The 15,290-nt window shown below is 38.8% G+C and overlaps 1 protein-coding gene, 2 long non-coding RNA genes and 1 other non-coding gene across 4 annotated transcripts in view; 2 read left to right on the forward strand and 2 right to left on the reverse strand.

The window, feature by feature from the left end:
• Positions 1-5,767, reverse strand: part of LOC116630249 — a 192,677-nt gene extending 186,910 nt beyond the window's left edge. Inside the window, exon 1 of the long non-coding RNA XR_004298898.1 lies at positions 5,684-5,767. This is a non-coding gene — a long non-coding RNA (uncharacterized LOC116630249). The remainder of the gene's footprint in view (positions 1-5,683) is intronic.
• Positions 5,768-5,962: 195 nt separating this feature from the next.
• Positions 5,963-7,122, forward strand: LOC116630252. The gene is made up of 3 exons (XR_004298900.1): positions 5,963-6,362; positions 6,612-6,656; positions 6,880-7,122. It is a non-coding gene; the product is annotated as an uncharacterized LOC116630252 (long non-coding RNA).
• Positions 6,411-6,541, forward strand: LOC116630355. Its single transcript, XR_004298951.1, has one exon. It is a non-coding gene; the product is annotated as a small nucleolar RNA SNORA24 (small nucleolar RNA).
• A 101-nt stretch (positions 7,123-7,223) lies between the features above and the next one.
• The window catches only part of PRSS12 (serine protease 12), a 77,395-nt gene continuing 69,328 nt past the window's right edge, over positions 7,224-15,290 (reverse strand). The window contains exons 12-13 of the mRNA XM_032401089.1: positions 11,263-11,543; positions 7,224-9,498 (exon numbers count right to left, since the gene is read on the reverse strand). Coding sequence (XP_032256980.1) covers positions 9,191-9,498; positions 11,263-11,543 — 589 coding nt within the window. The 3' untranslated portion in view covers positions 7,224-9,190. The remainder of the gene's footprint in view (positions 9,499-11,262; positions 11,544-15,290) is intronic.

Here is a 15,290-nt window from a genome sequence, read left to right on the forward strand (position 1 = left end):
GAGATAATGCTTATCGTTTTAATCCACAATGCTTAGGCTAATTTGAAACACAGCAATAGATAACTAATACATTAACTGATATAGAAATACACTAAAAATTGAAAATGAAAGGGAGAAATCAAAGCTGACTCCTAGGCTTTGAGTTTTGAATAATTTGGTGATATTGCTGATTATGTTATTCAATTCCATTGGAGTTTTGAGGCAAGGGCCATGTCTACTCAATAAACATTTGACAGAGTCTTGTAGATATTTAACAACTGAACAAAGTGTTCAGAACCAAAAAGAATATTCCAGTAGAAATATGGGAGATTTCTCATCTCCTCTCTTCTAGACACTGTAGTTTTACTACAATTTTCTTAGCACTATCGCATTGCTAGTACAAACCAACTGCAAGCTTAGGTTCCCTGAGTATCTTAAGATGAGAATATGTTCACAGGCCATTTGCTGATATTTTTCTCCCACTCATTTCAACATTCATGAGAGATGGGCAGTTGTGCTAAATTTTGCTTGTCTGATGATTACTATAGTTCCTATATTAAAACCACAAAAGAAAAAAGGAAATAGAGTAGGGAGAAGCAGCATAGTTGAAGAATGAGTATTCTATAAGGAACTGTTTCATTTAGTGTATCAAATGCAGACTAAAGCACTGTCCTGCCATCATTAAATGAGTTCTAACAACTTACCTTGCATTCTACCTTTAAAATCCTTAAATCAACCTTTATTTACAATAATTTTTTTATTTCTATATATTACCACATAATGTCTACTGAGTATTCTAAGTCTTAAAGATTTGGCTTAAACAGTGGCTAAATTCATTAGGTTTGATCTCAAATGGCCACAAATTTAGAAATATCACCACCTCAGCCACAAATTTCACACTTACAGGATATAGAAACCATTACTAAAGCACAACTTGTCTTAAAACAAAAATAAAAGACTATAAAGTTATGATTGCTTTTTTTATTAAGCTTCATTTTAAAATAGTTTTAGGTTTACAGAAAAGTTGAAAAAATAGTACACAGGAGTATCCCTCATCCAATTTCCCCTATTGTTAACGTCCTACAATACCATATACATCTGTCACAACTAAGAAGCCAACACTGGCACATTACTATTAACTAAATTTCACACTCTATTCAGATTTCACTAGTTTTCCATTAATGTCCTTTTTCTGCTTGAGGTTCCCAGCCAGGATACCACATTACATTTAGGCATTATGTGTCATCTCCTCTGGTGTGACAGTTTCAAAGACTTCTCTTGTTTTTCAAGACCATGACAATTTTGAGTACTGATTAGGTAATTTGTAGACTGTCCATCAATTTGATTTTGTCTGATATTTTTTCTCACAGTTTGACTAGGGTTAGGGCTTTGGGGAAGAATAATGCAAAGGAGGTGAAATGTTTTCATCACATCTTATCACAGTATACACTATCATTATGACTTCTCACTCATGTTACTATTGATCACCTGGTCTAGGTAGTGTTTGCTATATTTCTCCACTGTACAGTTATACTTTCCCCTTCTTGCCTTACCCTACCCTTTGAAAGCAAGTCTCCAAATACAACCCATACTCAACTTGGTGTTGGGGGAGAGAAGGGGGATCAAACTCCACCTCCCGGTGAAAAATAGCTTTTTAAAATAAATATAAAACTTTCTCAATTCCTTAAAACATATACTGATTGCCTCAAAGCATTCGATAATGCAATTTCATGCTTATTTAATATAAGTCACTCTAATAGGCACTTCAAATAAGAGACACAGTCCTTCACAAGGAGTTTATAATAAAGATACCACAAGAAAAATCCAAGTACTATTGTTTGTCAAAAAAGGAAATCAAATTCAGTTCGAGTAATGAAAAGTTTCACAGAACAAGTGATATTCAAGCAAAGCATTCAAAACTAAATAGTATTTTGACACATGAAAATATATGAAAATTCAACATCCATTTATGATTAAAAACTGAACAAAGTGGGAAGTAGGTATAGAGGGAACATATGTCAACATAGTAAAGGCCATATATGACAAGCCCACAGCTAATATCATATTCAATGGTGAAAAGGTAAAAGCTCTTCCTCTAAGATCAGGAACAAGAAAGGATGCTCACTCTCACCACTTTTATTCAACATAGAATTGGAAGTCCTAGCCAGAGCAATTAGGTAAGAAAAAGAAATAAAAGGCATCCAAATTGGAAAGGAAAAAGTAAAACTGTCACTAATTGCAGATGACATGGTATTACATATAGAAAACCCAATAACTCCACCCAAAAAAAAAAAAAAAAACCTGTTAGAAGAAATGAATTCAGTAAAGTTGCAGGATACAAAATCACTACATAAAAATCAAGTGTACTTCTATACATTAATAATGAACTATCACAAAGAGATATTAAGAAAACAATTCCATCTACAATTGCATCAAAAAGAATAAAATAGTTAGAAATAAATTTAATGAAGAAGGTGAAAAACCTGTATGCTGAAAACTATAAAACACTGATGAAAGAAATTGAAAATGATATAAGTAAATGGAAAGATATTCTGCACTCATTGATTGGAAGAATACTGTTTAAATGTCCATAATATGCAAAGCAATCTACAGATTCAATACAATCCCTGTCAAAATTCCAATGGCATTTTTCACAGAAATAAAGCAAACAATGCTAAAATTTGCATGGAACTATAAAAGACCCCAAATAGCCAAAGCAATCTTGAGAAAGAAGAACAAAGCTAGAGACATCATGCTCCATGGTTGCTAACTATATTACAAAGCTATAGTAATTAAAACAGTAAGATATTGGCATAAAAATAGACACACTGAGGGGCATCTAGGTGGCTCAGCTGGTTAAGCAACCAACTCTTGATTTTGGTTCAGGTATCTCATGATCTCAGGGTTGTGAGATCTAGCACAGCATTGGGCTCCATGCTCAGTTGGGAGTCTGCCTGAGATTCTCTCTCTCCCTCTGCTCCTCCCCCCTCTATAATAAATAAATAAATCTTTAAAAAAAATAAACAAAACGGACACATTGATCAATGGAACAGAACAGAGAGCCCAAAAATAAATCCATGCATATATGGTCAATTAATTTACAACAAAGGAGCCAAGAATATACAATGGGAAAGGACAGTCTCTTCAATAAATAGTGCTACAAAAACTTGACAGCCACATGTAAAAGAATGAAACTGGACTATTGTCTTACACCACACACAAATGAACTCAAAATGGATTAAAGACTTGAATGTAAGCTTGAAACCATAAAATTCCTAGGGAAAAACATAGGTGGTAGGCTCCTTGACATTGATCTCGGTGATGATTCCTTGGATCTGACTCTAAAAATAAGCAAGTGGGACTACATCAAACTAAAAAGCTTCTTCAGAGCAAAGGAAATTTTCAACAAAATGAAAAGTCAACCTACCGGATGGGAGAAACTATTTGCAAATCATATATCTAATAATGGGTTAATATCCAAAATACATAAACAACTCATACAACTCAACAGCAAAATACTAAACAACCCAATTAAAAAATGGGCAGGGGATGTAAACAGACTATTTTTTTTTAATTGAGAGAGAGCGTGCGCAAGTGAGAGAGCACAAGCAGGGGGAGCAGCAGAGAGAGGGAGAGAAGCAAACTCTGTGCTGAGCAGGGAGCCCAATGTGGGGCTCGATCCCAGGACCCCGAAATCATGACCTGAGTGAAGGCAGACTCTTAACCGACTGAGCCACCTAGGAGCCCCTAGACATTTTTCCAATGAAGACATAAAGATGGCCAACAGACACATGAAAAGATCCTCAACATCACTAATAATCAGAGAAATGTAAATCAAAATCACAATGAGATATCATCTCATCCCAATCAGAATGGCTAGTATTAAAAAAACAAAAAACAAGAAATAACAAGTGTTAGCGAGGATGTGGAGAAAAGAAAACCCTGTTTTCTGTTGATGAGAATGCAAATTCATCCAGCCGCTTGGAAAAGTATGGAGGCTCCTCACTATGGAGGTTCCTCAAAAAATTAAAAATAGAATTACATATGATCCAGCAATTCCACTTCTGGGTATTTATCTGAAGAAAACAAAAACACTAAATCAAAAAAGATATATGCATCCCCATGTTGAAGTCCTAACTGCCAATACCTCAGAATAAGGCAGTATTTGGAGACAAGATCTTTAAAGTTGCAATTAAGGTTAAATGAGGTCATTAGCAAGGCCCTAATCTAAAATGACTGTGTTCTTTTTTTTTTTTTTAAGATTTTATTTATTTGAGAGAGAGAATGAGAGAGAGTGCACATGAGAGGGGGGAGGGTCAGAGGGAGAAGCAGACTCCCTGCTGAGCCGGGAGCCCGATGCGGGACTCGATTCCGGGTCTCCAGGATCATGACCTGAGCCAAAGGCAGTCGCGTAACCAACTGAGCCACCCAGGCGCCCCTGACTGTGTTCTTTTAAAAAGAGATTGGGATACAGAAGCTAGAGGGTAAAGGATGTGAAGCTACAGGGAGGAGAGAGCCATCTACAGGCCACGGAAGGTCTAAAAACAAACCTGTGGACACCCTGATCTCAGAGTTCGTCTCCAGAATTGTGAAAAAATAAATTTCTGTTGTTGAAGCCACCCAATCTGTGGCATTTTGTTAGGACAGCCTTTGCAAAGTAATACAGATGGTTAGAGATTCTAAATGAAATCCAATTTGGCAAAACTCTCCACTGTGATTTGGTATTTAAACTTTGTTATTGAATAGTATCTTCCGTTCATTAGTGAGATGGAATAAGATGAAGAAAAAGAAAGGGTGAGAGGTGAGCCTCAGAAACTTTAGTTCTTTCAAGTTAAAATTTATTTCCTATAAACTTGTCATTCCGACGCTAACCATAACAGCAATTTTTGCTCTTACTAATTAAATTATTTCCCCCAGAACAGTATGTAGGGATTTCATGAAGATTCTGTAGATCTCTACTGTGGCACTTTATTCACCAGGCCTCTTGATACCATTTTTCCTGACAGCACCTGCGGCGACATACCTTCCCAAATGGTCCACTACTAAGTAAAAACGTCGCCTCGAACCTCCCTTTTGCTTCATATGAGAGGACAAGGGAAAATAGGACATAAATGTAATGGCAGTTAATAAGCACATGTCTAGGACTAAAAGTATTCCTAAACATTTTTAATTCCATTTTACAAGGGGTAGCTCTATTATTTCTTTAATTAAACCCTCGAAGGTACAGCAGGGAGGTTAAGACGCAGGCGCCCACTCTCAAGAGTCAGCGGAGCCCAGCTGCGGCCAGATAGGGAAAAACAACACTGGGTCAGTCTGCAACGCGGGCAATGATCAGCAACACACGTGAATGGGTCTCCCGTATGCTCTTCCGGCTAATGTCCTTTGCTTTTTCTAAACTTGTGTTTACAGAATCTTTCGGCGAGGCTTTCAGTAATGAGTGTAAATACTAAGAGATTAGACCAGAAAAAAAAAAAAACTTTTTTAAATGACTGCAGATCACTGACACCTGAGCTTCAGGAACAGCAATTCCAACGGAAGACTTAAGTCCCGTATAGTTCATTAATAGACAAAAAATCAGCTAGTTCCATATATATTAACCTACCTAAAGGTTTAGAAGCGGAGAACTATATAATTTGGTGTTTCGGTAACTATGGCAACCTCAAAATTTAACTACCCTAAAGTAACCAGGAAACAAAAACTTCACCTTCCCAGTCGGCCGGACACCACGAGCATCAGGATTCCCTAGTATCGCGAGAACTTTCTGCCTCCCCTGTAGGCGCGTGCGTCAGAATCAAAGGGCTGGTGAGCCGCCCCGTCCCCAGGATGGGCGGGGGAGGTGGAGCAAACTCTGAGAGGTGGGAGGGGCCATCGGGAAGGGGTGGAACCGTGGAGGGGCCGTGAAGGGCAGAGCGAAGGAAAAATCGCGTGGGCCCCGCCCCTCGCGGCGCTTCCCCGGAATAGCGTCACCAGCCTTATAAGAGAGCGTGCGCCGAGGGACGCGGCCTTTTACATCCGGGAAGCGTCGGGTTTAGGCTCTGAGGTTAAGGTACGGTGTCGCGTTTTGTGCACTAAGGTGGTAATTGGGGCAGAACTTTTTGGCTTAGTTAAAATGCAGGAGTTTCAAGAGACTTGTAGCGGTAGGTCCACGTCCGCTTTGAAAACCTCTTGGTTCGAAAACCTGAGGGGCCTTAGGTGTGCATGAGGTCACGAGGCGGCCACGTGCAGCCCTGGGTGGCGAGCCTGAAGCCGAGCGCGCACGGCTCGTGGCCCTCCGGCAAAGGTCGCGAAACCCGCTGTCGGTGTCAAGTAGCCATCTTGAATCTACTCCGCCACTGTTAAATAGTAACACCGCATCCTGATACTCCCCCATTTAGATCCAGAAGGTGAGTAGTGTCTGGTTGTGCATGCTCATCTGTTCTGGGATTGTGGATCTCCATGTATCTTTGGGACCTGTCAGCTGTGGCAGTCTCCCTTCCTAGCCATGGAAGAGCATATTCTTGTTTATTGGCAAAGCTGTCACCATTTAATTGGTATCAGATTCTGACTTGCACAAGTAACATTCCTCACTTTTGAAAACCTGGAGGGTGCTGGGTTATTGGGCACACATTTAACTATCGTTCAAATGTTTCCAGGAGGCTGAACTAACTGTTGCGATGGATGATAGAAAACATGACATGGTAGGTTCCTCTTTATTCATATGTCGTAGTTAGTGAAACCCTTAGTACTGAAACCCTTCGTGCTAAGGAATTGGAATGCCAGAATTGGCCCCTTCTTGCTGTTACTTTGTAATTTGAAAGAGGTTAATAGCTAAATAGAAAGTAACAAATAGTTGCTAAGATCTCAACACTGATGTAAGTACACAGATCAGAGTTTTATAAAGGTGGTTTTCTTCTCTTGCAGATAATCAAGAAATTAAGGTGATATGGGTGAAGTCCTGTTTGTTTAGAATCCTGTGGTGCACTGCCAAAAGGGGATCTTCAATCTCAACAGCTTGGGTATTGAGTGGCAAATAATGTTCTGGAAACTTTATCAGCGTGGTGTTTTCAATATAGGTCTGAATGTTTTTGCCTAACTATGGCGTTTAAGTAGAGAGTAAGTGAGCACTTCCTTGCTTGCTGTAATTAAATAAAATGCTTGATTCATCTGGAGAGTCCGTGTTCTCTGACTAAAAAGGAAGTGGAAAGGTATTTGTTACGACAAATAATAAGTAACAGACTACTACTTCTGGTAAGAGCTGGTATGGAAGTAGTATCCATGATTATTGGTGTAAGGTACTACAGTATTTGGAGAGAAACAGCATTAAAGGCGGGTACCCCTAAGGGACAGCACAGTCATTTTATACCACACAAAAGATTAAGGCTACTATACAAGATGAACAACTATGTACTTTATTCACACAAATGTGCACTGAACACTTGTGTCGTTTAAAATTCACACTTAACGCTTAACAAGAAAAGAGCTATAATAAAGACATATTATGAACCAAGTATTCTATTCAAGTTTGAGCAAACTGTATAGGCTGCCTGTTAGCTGTTTTAAAGTGTCCCAACCTCTGGTCTATTAAAATTTCAATATAAATGTTGCTTGCATCTGCACTATAGTTTAATTAGAAAGGTGGCCTGTGCGAAGTTTCAGTAGAGATAAATTTCCTGTATTGCACTTTTTTTTCAAGCCCTTGTGCAGGTGTGCACTGTGTAGCTCTGTCACCTTCTGTAGATGTAAATGCTTGAAAAGTTTTTCCTTTATCAAAAATCTTGAGCTTTTAGAAAAGTTTTAATGTTATGAGTGATATAGCATTGCAATTTTGTAAAGTATAAAGCACCTTTATGTTAGCACCAGTTTTTTACAAAGCTCAGGATTTACAAAAAGGTTGCAAGTAGATGGAGTAGGGAAAGTAGTGAAGTCTCCTTCATGTGGATTTAGCCTTTGAAGAGGCTTAACTGATCCTAAAGTTCACACTGACCTCTTCACCTGTCTTTATGCGCGTCTATTTCTTGGATATACAAAAACTATTTAAACCACCTAAGGCCTGAGGGGCATGCCTTTTATGTTTGGGCAAAGATTTTGCATTGCTATCAGGAACGTCCTGAAAGAGTCCATAGTAAGCAGTTGTCCCTTATTGGGTTGGGAAAATAGCCAAAGGGCATAAATGACTAGACGGCAGTAGAGGGGGAAAATAACATTGTCAGTACTGGGGCACCTATTCTGAAGTTCAGATCCCACTGGCTTACCTTGGCCTCTGAGTCTGTTTGACAATTTGAAAGCTAGGGATACTGTAAAATTTTACCAGCCTTTTGTAAATTGTCAGTGAGGCACATAGCCACTTAACGCAGTGCCTAGCACATAGCTGGAGTATGAATTAAATCAGTTGGAACAAATAAGATATTTTAGAGGTTTTTTTTTTTTCCCCACTACGTAAGCAGAGAAAGCATTTTTAATAGTGTCTTTTATTAGCTGGGACAGGATAGTGGAAATCTACATGTTTTAGTCATTATAAGAAAGTTGCAATAGATGGCACTCTTAAGTCATGGTAGAGCAAATGGCACGATGCCAAGGAAAAATTTTATCAAGCCGAAAGTAACTGCTAGAGGATGTTAACAAATAAGGTGGATAAATGAGGTTGTATAACCCAAGAACTTGAAGGCATTCTTTACTATCAGGTATTCCAAATTTCGCTAGGTAACTAGAATGTGTTGCTATAGTGCATGGTACAAAGGCTTTATTCAGGAATGTATTGTGACTGATCCTATTCCAGTCTAGGTTTATAATGGATTCCTTAACCTTTTGGGGCCTTGACTTCCTCACTTGTCAAAGGCTACAGAGAGTCAGTGTGGAAATTTCTCAGCCTTTTGAAGAAAATCTGAGCTTAATTACACAGTACCACTTAAGTGTAATAAAGAGTATTGATTCAATTATAGACTCTTAATCCAAAAGAATAAAAACAGGCTTATTGCACAATTGATATACAGTAATCTCTGGAGAGTGCTGAGAATAAACAATGCTAATCAAGAATAATTAGTACCACACTGAGGTATCTAACAAAGAATGTTCACATCACAAATTTCTCAAGCAGCAATGGTGTACATGATTTAATCACAACACAAAAGCAGAAACATGGCTCTCATCCCTATCAGTTGGCATCTCTGGCTGAGTGCTAATGTAGAGGTTGAAAATTTTCCAACATATTTTCTCTTCAGGTTTCCATGAAGAATTACAATTTGGTGACACTTTTTATCCAAGGTACAAAGGCTGAGACTTTGGTATAGACACCAGGTGAATCCTTGGCTCCACAGCCATGCCCCCAGGAGGTTATCCCATATACAACCCAACTCTCTCCTGCCCGAACACACATGAGTGGTCCTCCGCTGTCTCCCTGGCAGCTGTCAACACGTTTGTGTTCATGTAGATTCCCAGCACAGAGCATTCTTCCTGTAAACCGACCCTTATAACGTTCTTCACAAAACCTCTTGGGAAGTAGGGGGATGGCTGCTTGTTGTAGAGTTCTTGAATAGGCTCGTCCTAGTCGGACCAAATAATCTGAATTAGATGCCAGCTAAAGACCTTACAGAAAACATTTAACAGTTAAATGAACATATAATCTTGAAAATAAAAGCCATATTGTGATCTAGTGTAGTTTAGACGAGTGATAAATGGTATAGAAGGACATAAAGTGGCAAGAACCACTCTAAATAGAAGCATGGCATTTCACAAGAATGGAGCAAAACATTACTATATACCAAACAGGCCTAAGTTTGAGCATTTGAGGTTTGTGTACTCTACACTGGCAAGCCACTCATTGATCAGTGGCTAAAATGTATAATTGATAGTCTCCACGAGCCTTTTCTTGGATCTAAATTCCATTGTTTTTCTTGCACCCTATTTACTCATTTGGAATAACTCCTAATAAAACTGTGTAAAGTTGACTTTGTCATTTCTGTTAACTTAATTTCTGTTTCTGTCTAAAGGAAGGTAAATGAACCTTCCCTCATGAGTTGTAATGGATATAATTAAGCCTCCTCAGAGACTCTATTTGCCTCATAGATCCACATGGTGTACAGAGAAGGCATTTACTCTGATCTGATTATTGTATCATCCAGAAAATGTTTTCTTGGTTTATCTCAGGATTGGTCAGTTATATGCCTTTTCAGTATATCTATAGCAGATATTTTGTCTTTATGCAGCTATGAAATGATGCAAGTATAAAGCCTATATTTTGTGCAGTGTGTGATGAACACAAACATTTACAAAATAAAACATTGTAATTATCACATGTAGAAATATTTTTTGATGTTCTTTTCAAGAGTACAATGATCAGTGTTGATCATTTTTAATGGAGAGCAGTCAACCTATCACTTCTTATTCAATAGCCATTTGTGAATCAAGCACCCAGTCTAGGTGAGACCTACATCTTTTTTCAAGGACCATCCTGAACAAGCACTAGCTGAAGTACACTGATTTAATTCTATAGCAAGGCAATCCAGAAAATTGTTTGCCTGAGAAGACTATAAGATGAACATCTTGCTCTAGCTTGGGAGTTGGGAGGGTGGGATGAAGGGGGAAAAGTGGGTTGGATCTCCACTTCATAGTGGCTCTCTTTTGTCTGTTCTATATTTAGGGATTCTCCATAAAATTGAGTTTGATAGTGGCCTTCATTACAGAGAAAGCAAGGCCATCAAACACCAAGGCCCTTTGCTGGTGTAGTTAAATCAGAGTCCTCCGGGAAAGCTTTTAAAAATATAGCCACTCTGACAAAAGTCTTTAAAAGGGGGGTTGGGACACCTGGATGGCTCAGTCAGTTAAGCGTCTGCCCTCGGCTCAGGTCATGATCCCGGGGTCCTGGGATCAAGCCCACATCAGGCTCCTGCTTCTCCCTTTGTCTGCTCTGCCTGCTGCTCCCCCTGCTTGTGCTTTTTCTCTGACAAATCTTAAAAAAAGTTTTTTTAAATATAGCCAGCCAGGCCCAAGTGTTGGAGTAGGGTCTTAAAAATGAAAAATCCATTCCTCTGTCTCCTTACTAGTCTGTGGAACTGAAAGTACAGGATTCTCTACCCCATAAGGCAATTGAGTTCTGTCAATTTGTGCTAATAATAATAACTAACCAACAGTACCCTCAGGATATGAATCCAAATTACATGCGTGCATCACACACTTGGCAGAATTTCCAAACAACTAAGCCTGAACCCATTTAAGATTTTCATTCCCATTGTACACCCAAAAGTATTGATAATCCCAGACACAAGAACGTGCCCAGGTCTCACCTGTCCTTTGTATTATCTACATTACCTGTGTCTCCCCATCCTGTTATGTAACAATTGGAGGCGGTTTTCTGTGGCCTCTCTCTACGGAGTGGCAAACAGGCCGGCAAAACGTGGCTGCTAAATCTAACACACTGCTCTTCTGGTCCTTCTAATCGAACCAGGGCGATGTCATAGTCACTGCTGTCAGGTCGATACTCCCGATGAATCACAATCTGCTGAACTCCAATTTCTTCTTCAAATTCTTCTGGCACCAAAGTATGATAATCCCCAACCCGAACAGCATAGCTCCTTGTGCTGTTACCATACCTGAGAGGCAGAGAGCTAGTAAGCTGTTGGAAACAGAACTGTCAGCAGGGAAGGTAAACAGAGATACTGCAAGCCTTTCTTCCTAATCATTATCCCTTTCTGTAAGTTTACCTTTTCCTATTCTCTGACCCCACCACTCTCGGTTGTTTACTCTAAACCCATTTCATCATTTCACTGCTTAATCCAGGTTCCTGTGTAACTGTTTTCTGAGAAGGAGCAAATGTGGAGCACAGGTGGAAAATAACAGCTAATCATTAACCTGTTTTTCCCATAATGACAAAAGATCAAAACAGGAACAAAGAGTATAGAGCAAAATTACTGTCTTGTATTTGCTGTCTTCGTTTTTCTATCATTTCCAAGATGTTAGTTCATCACGAAGCTCATTTAGGGCAGAAATCAAGCACAACCCACTTTACCCCTTTCCTGTGAAGTGAATGCAAACCAAAACTATATTTTGAGGGCAACACACATTCATTATATTCTCTCATCTCTTAAATCTGTCCAGACATCATCCCAGTGAGACCTGATTTAAAACTGCAGTCTACCCTTTGTCCTTCATTCCCCAGCACTCCCAATATCCTTAATCTCTCTTCTATAACACCACTTTCTAACAGACCATCTACATTTATAGCTCTCTGTCTCTGCTTAAACAAGAGGCATCCAAGGACAGGGATCTTTTTTTTTTTAATTGCTAATGTATTCTTAGAGGATTTAGATAATTATCAAAATGCATAAAGAAAACTTTTAAGACACAGGTATTAAGAATAAAGATTTTCATGGATTTTTTTTAATTTTATTATGTTATGTTAGTCACCATACATTACATCATTAGTTTTTGATGTAGTGTTCCGTGATTCATTGTTTGCGTTATAACACCCAGTGCTCCATTCAGTACGTGCCCTCTTTAATACCCATCACCAGGCTAACCCATCCCGCCCCCAGAACCCTCAGTTTCTCAGAGTCCATAGTGTCTCATGGTTCGTCTCCCCCTCCGATTCCCGCCTTCATTTTTCTGTTCCTACTATCTTCTTTTTATTTTATTTTTTTTAACATATAATGTATTATTTGTTTCAGAGGTACAGGTCTGTGATTCAACAGTCTTACACAGTTCACAGCACTCACCATAGCACATACCCTCCCCAATGTCTATCACCCAGCCACCCCATCCCTCCCACCCTCCACCACTCCAGCAACCCCCAGTTTGTTTCCTGAGATTACGATGTGGATGGAACTAGAGGTTATTATGCTAAGCAAAGTAATAAGTCAATCAGAGAAAGACATGTTATGATCTCACTGATATGAGGAATTCTTAATCTCAGGACAGGGATCTTTATGTTCACTGATGAATCTTAAAAACCTGTAACAGTGATGCCCTGTTAAGTAGAAATGCAGCCTGTTTGTTGATTGAGTAAATGAATGAATGGATATTTTTAATGTGTCTTTTTCCCTTAAACTATTCAATTTAAGTAGAAACAATATTTACTGGATTGATAGTTCTCAGCTTGTTTTTTCAACCAACATACCGTGATTGTGGTGCATCCGCCTAAAGCAGTTTCCCAACCTCGGCACTGTTGACATATGGAACCAGATAAATCTTTGTTGTAAGAGAGAAGCTGTTCTGTGCATTGTAGGATGTTTAGAAGCATCCTTGGCCTCTCTTCACAAGGTGGCCAGTAAAGCACATGCATACACCCCTCAATTGTGGCAACCAAAAATGTCTCCAGACATTCCCTGTGTCCCCTCTGGTGCAAACTGGCCACAGTTGAGAACTACTGACATAGAATACATGATCCACCCCACTTCCTGGTTACTTCCTCTTTCTTACTTAAGATTATATAGCATCTCGCTTATTTAACCCCTACCACTGCTTAAAACATTCTTAATGACTTAATTTCCAAAACGCCCTTTTAGTTCCGTAACTTCTCACCTGCAGCGAGCCTAGTCTCCATCTCAGCCACCTACTCCCATCATGAGACCCAGACCTGGTATTCACCAAATACTATAAACTTCTGAAGTCTTGATTTCAAGCATCTCCTACTTTCCACCTCTTTACAGTTTTACAGCTCTACACTCCTTCAACCCCATTAAATCCTGTGACCCCACTAGTGTTTTTTTCATTGCAATCTCATTCTGCTTATGACTTCCCTTTTTACCAGGCTTGGATTCCACAATCACTCTTTTGCAAAAACTCAGTCCTTCATTCTTTTTATCTGCCAAAATTCCAACTATGATTTCATCAACTCCGCACCTACTTTGTGCTAGCATCTGACTGTGAGATAGGAAAACATACATGTTACAGCTCTCGCCTTAATTCTTTTTATGAAAACTTGGAAGTATTAGACTGGATACAAGACCTGTGCTTGAATTTGAATTTAGAGAAGTCAGTATTCAAACCTTGGAATTTTCTAGTGACTGCCTACTTAAATACAACCTCCCATTTCCTCCTGTAAAATTACTGGAAGCTCTAAGTTGCTCAAACACTGGATACCCCTATATAGGGCTTGCAGTATATAAAGTAATTTTCTTAACTATGTTAGCTCAAAAAACTGAACAATGCAACAAAGATGATTTATCTTATTCAGCCACCTATTGTTGATCTATAATACTAATAATTTCCTGTGATTCCTTGATTCTCCATTTCCAACCTAAGTCATCACAGATCTTCAAAATTCAGAAGGCTTTTTTTTTTTTTTTTTTTTTTTTTTAAAGATTTTTTTATTTATTTGACAGAGAGACACAGTGAGAGCAGGATCACAAGCAGGGGGAGAGGGAGAAACAGGCTTCCCGCGGAGCAGGGAGCCCGATGCGGGGCTCGATCCCAGGACCCTGGGATCATGACCTGAGCCGAAGGCAGACGCTTAACGACTGAGCCACCCAGGCGCCCCCAGAAGGCTTTTTATACATTGTTCGCAGAGAATATATTCTTGTGGATTCCACTTCAAAATTTAAATAAAGTTTGGTATTATTTCACATCCTGAAACAGTAAAAATACTCATGGAGAAAAATCAAATTTAAATACTTCGCACTTCTACTTTCTGTGCACTGATATACTATATTATAAAAATTCAGTAGGCCTAATTAATGTATTCAGGTTTTGAAGTAAAACCTCAAGTGATTCAACACCTTTCTGAGAAGAAGAATTGCCAAGGGACACCTGGGTGGCCCAGTCAATTAAGCCTCTGTCTGACTCTTGGTTTTGGCTCATGTCATGATCTCAAGGTCATGAGATTGAGGACTGAGTGGGACTCCGCGATCAAGGTGGAGTCTGCATGAGATTCTCTCTCCCCCTCCCTCTGCCCCTCCTGCTTTGCTCTCCCCACATATGCTCTCTCTCTCTCAAATCTTAAAAAAAAAAAAAATTGCCGAATACATCCTTGAAAGTGCTGCTGAAATGTTTCATATATCTTTAGAATGGAGTTGAAGAAATTATCTGGAGCTCCACTGTCCAGTACTGTAGCCAGTAGCTGCATGTGGATATTGGAGTACTAGAAATGTGGTTAGTCTGAACTGAAATGTGCTAAAAGTATAAAATATACAATGTATTTTGAATACTTAGTATGAAAAAGAATACTAAATATATTGTCTTCATAGATAATAAGTATCCCAATTTTTATATTTTATATTCCCAATTTTATATTTATATTTTATATAATAATCCCAATTATTATATTTATTATATAAATAAATATATATTTATATTCTATATTTATATATTTATATATATTTTATATTTATATTTATATTATA

Source organism: Phoca vitulina, unplaced genomic scaffold, assembly GCF_004348235.1.
Source record: "Phoca vitulina isolate PV1807 unplaced genomic scaffold, GSC_HSeal_1.0 scaffold3, whole genome shotgun sequence".
In the NCBI taxonomy this organism is placed as follows: Eukaryota; Metazoa; Chordata; class Mammalia; order Carnivora; family Phocidae; genus Phoca; species Phoca vitulina.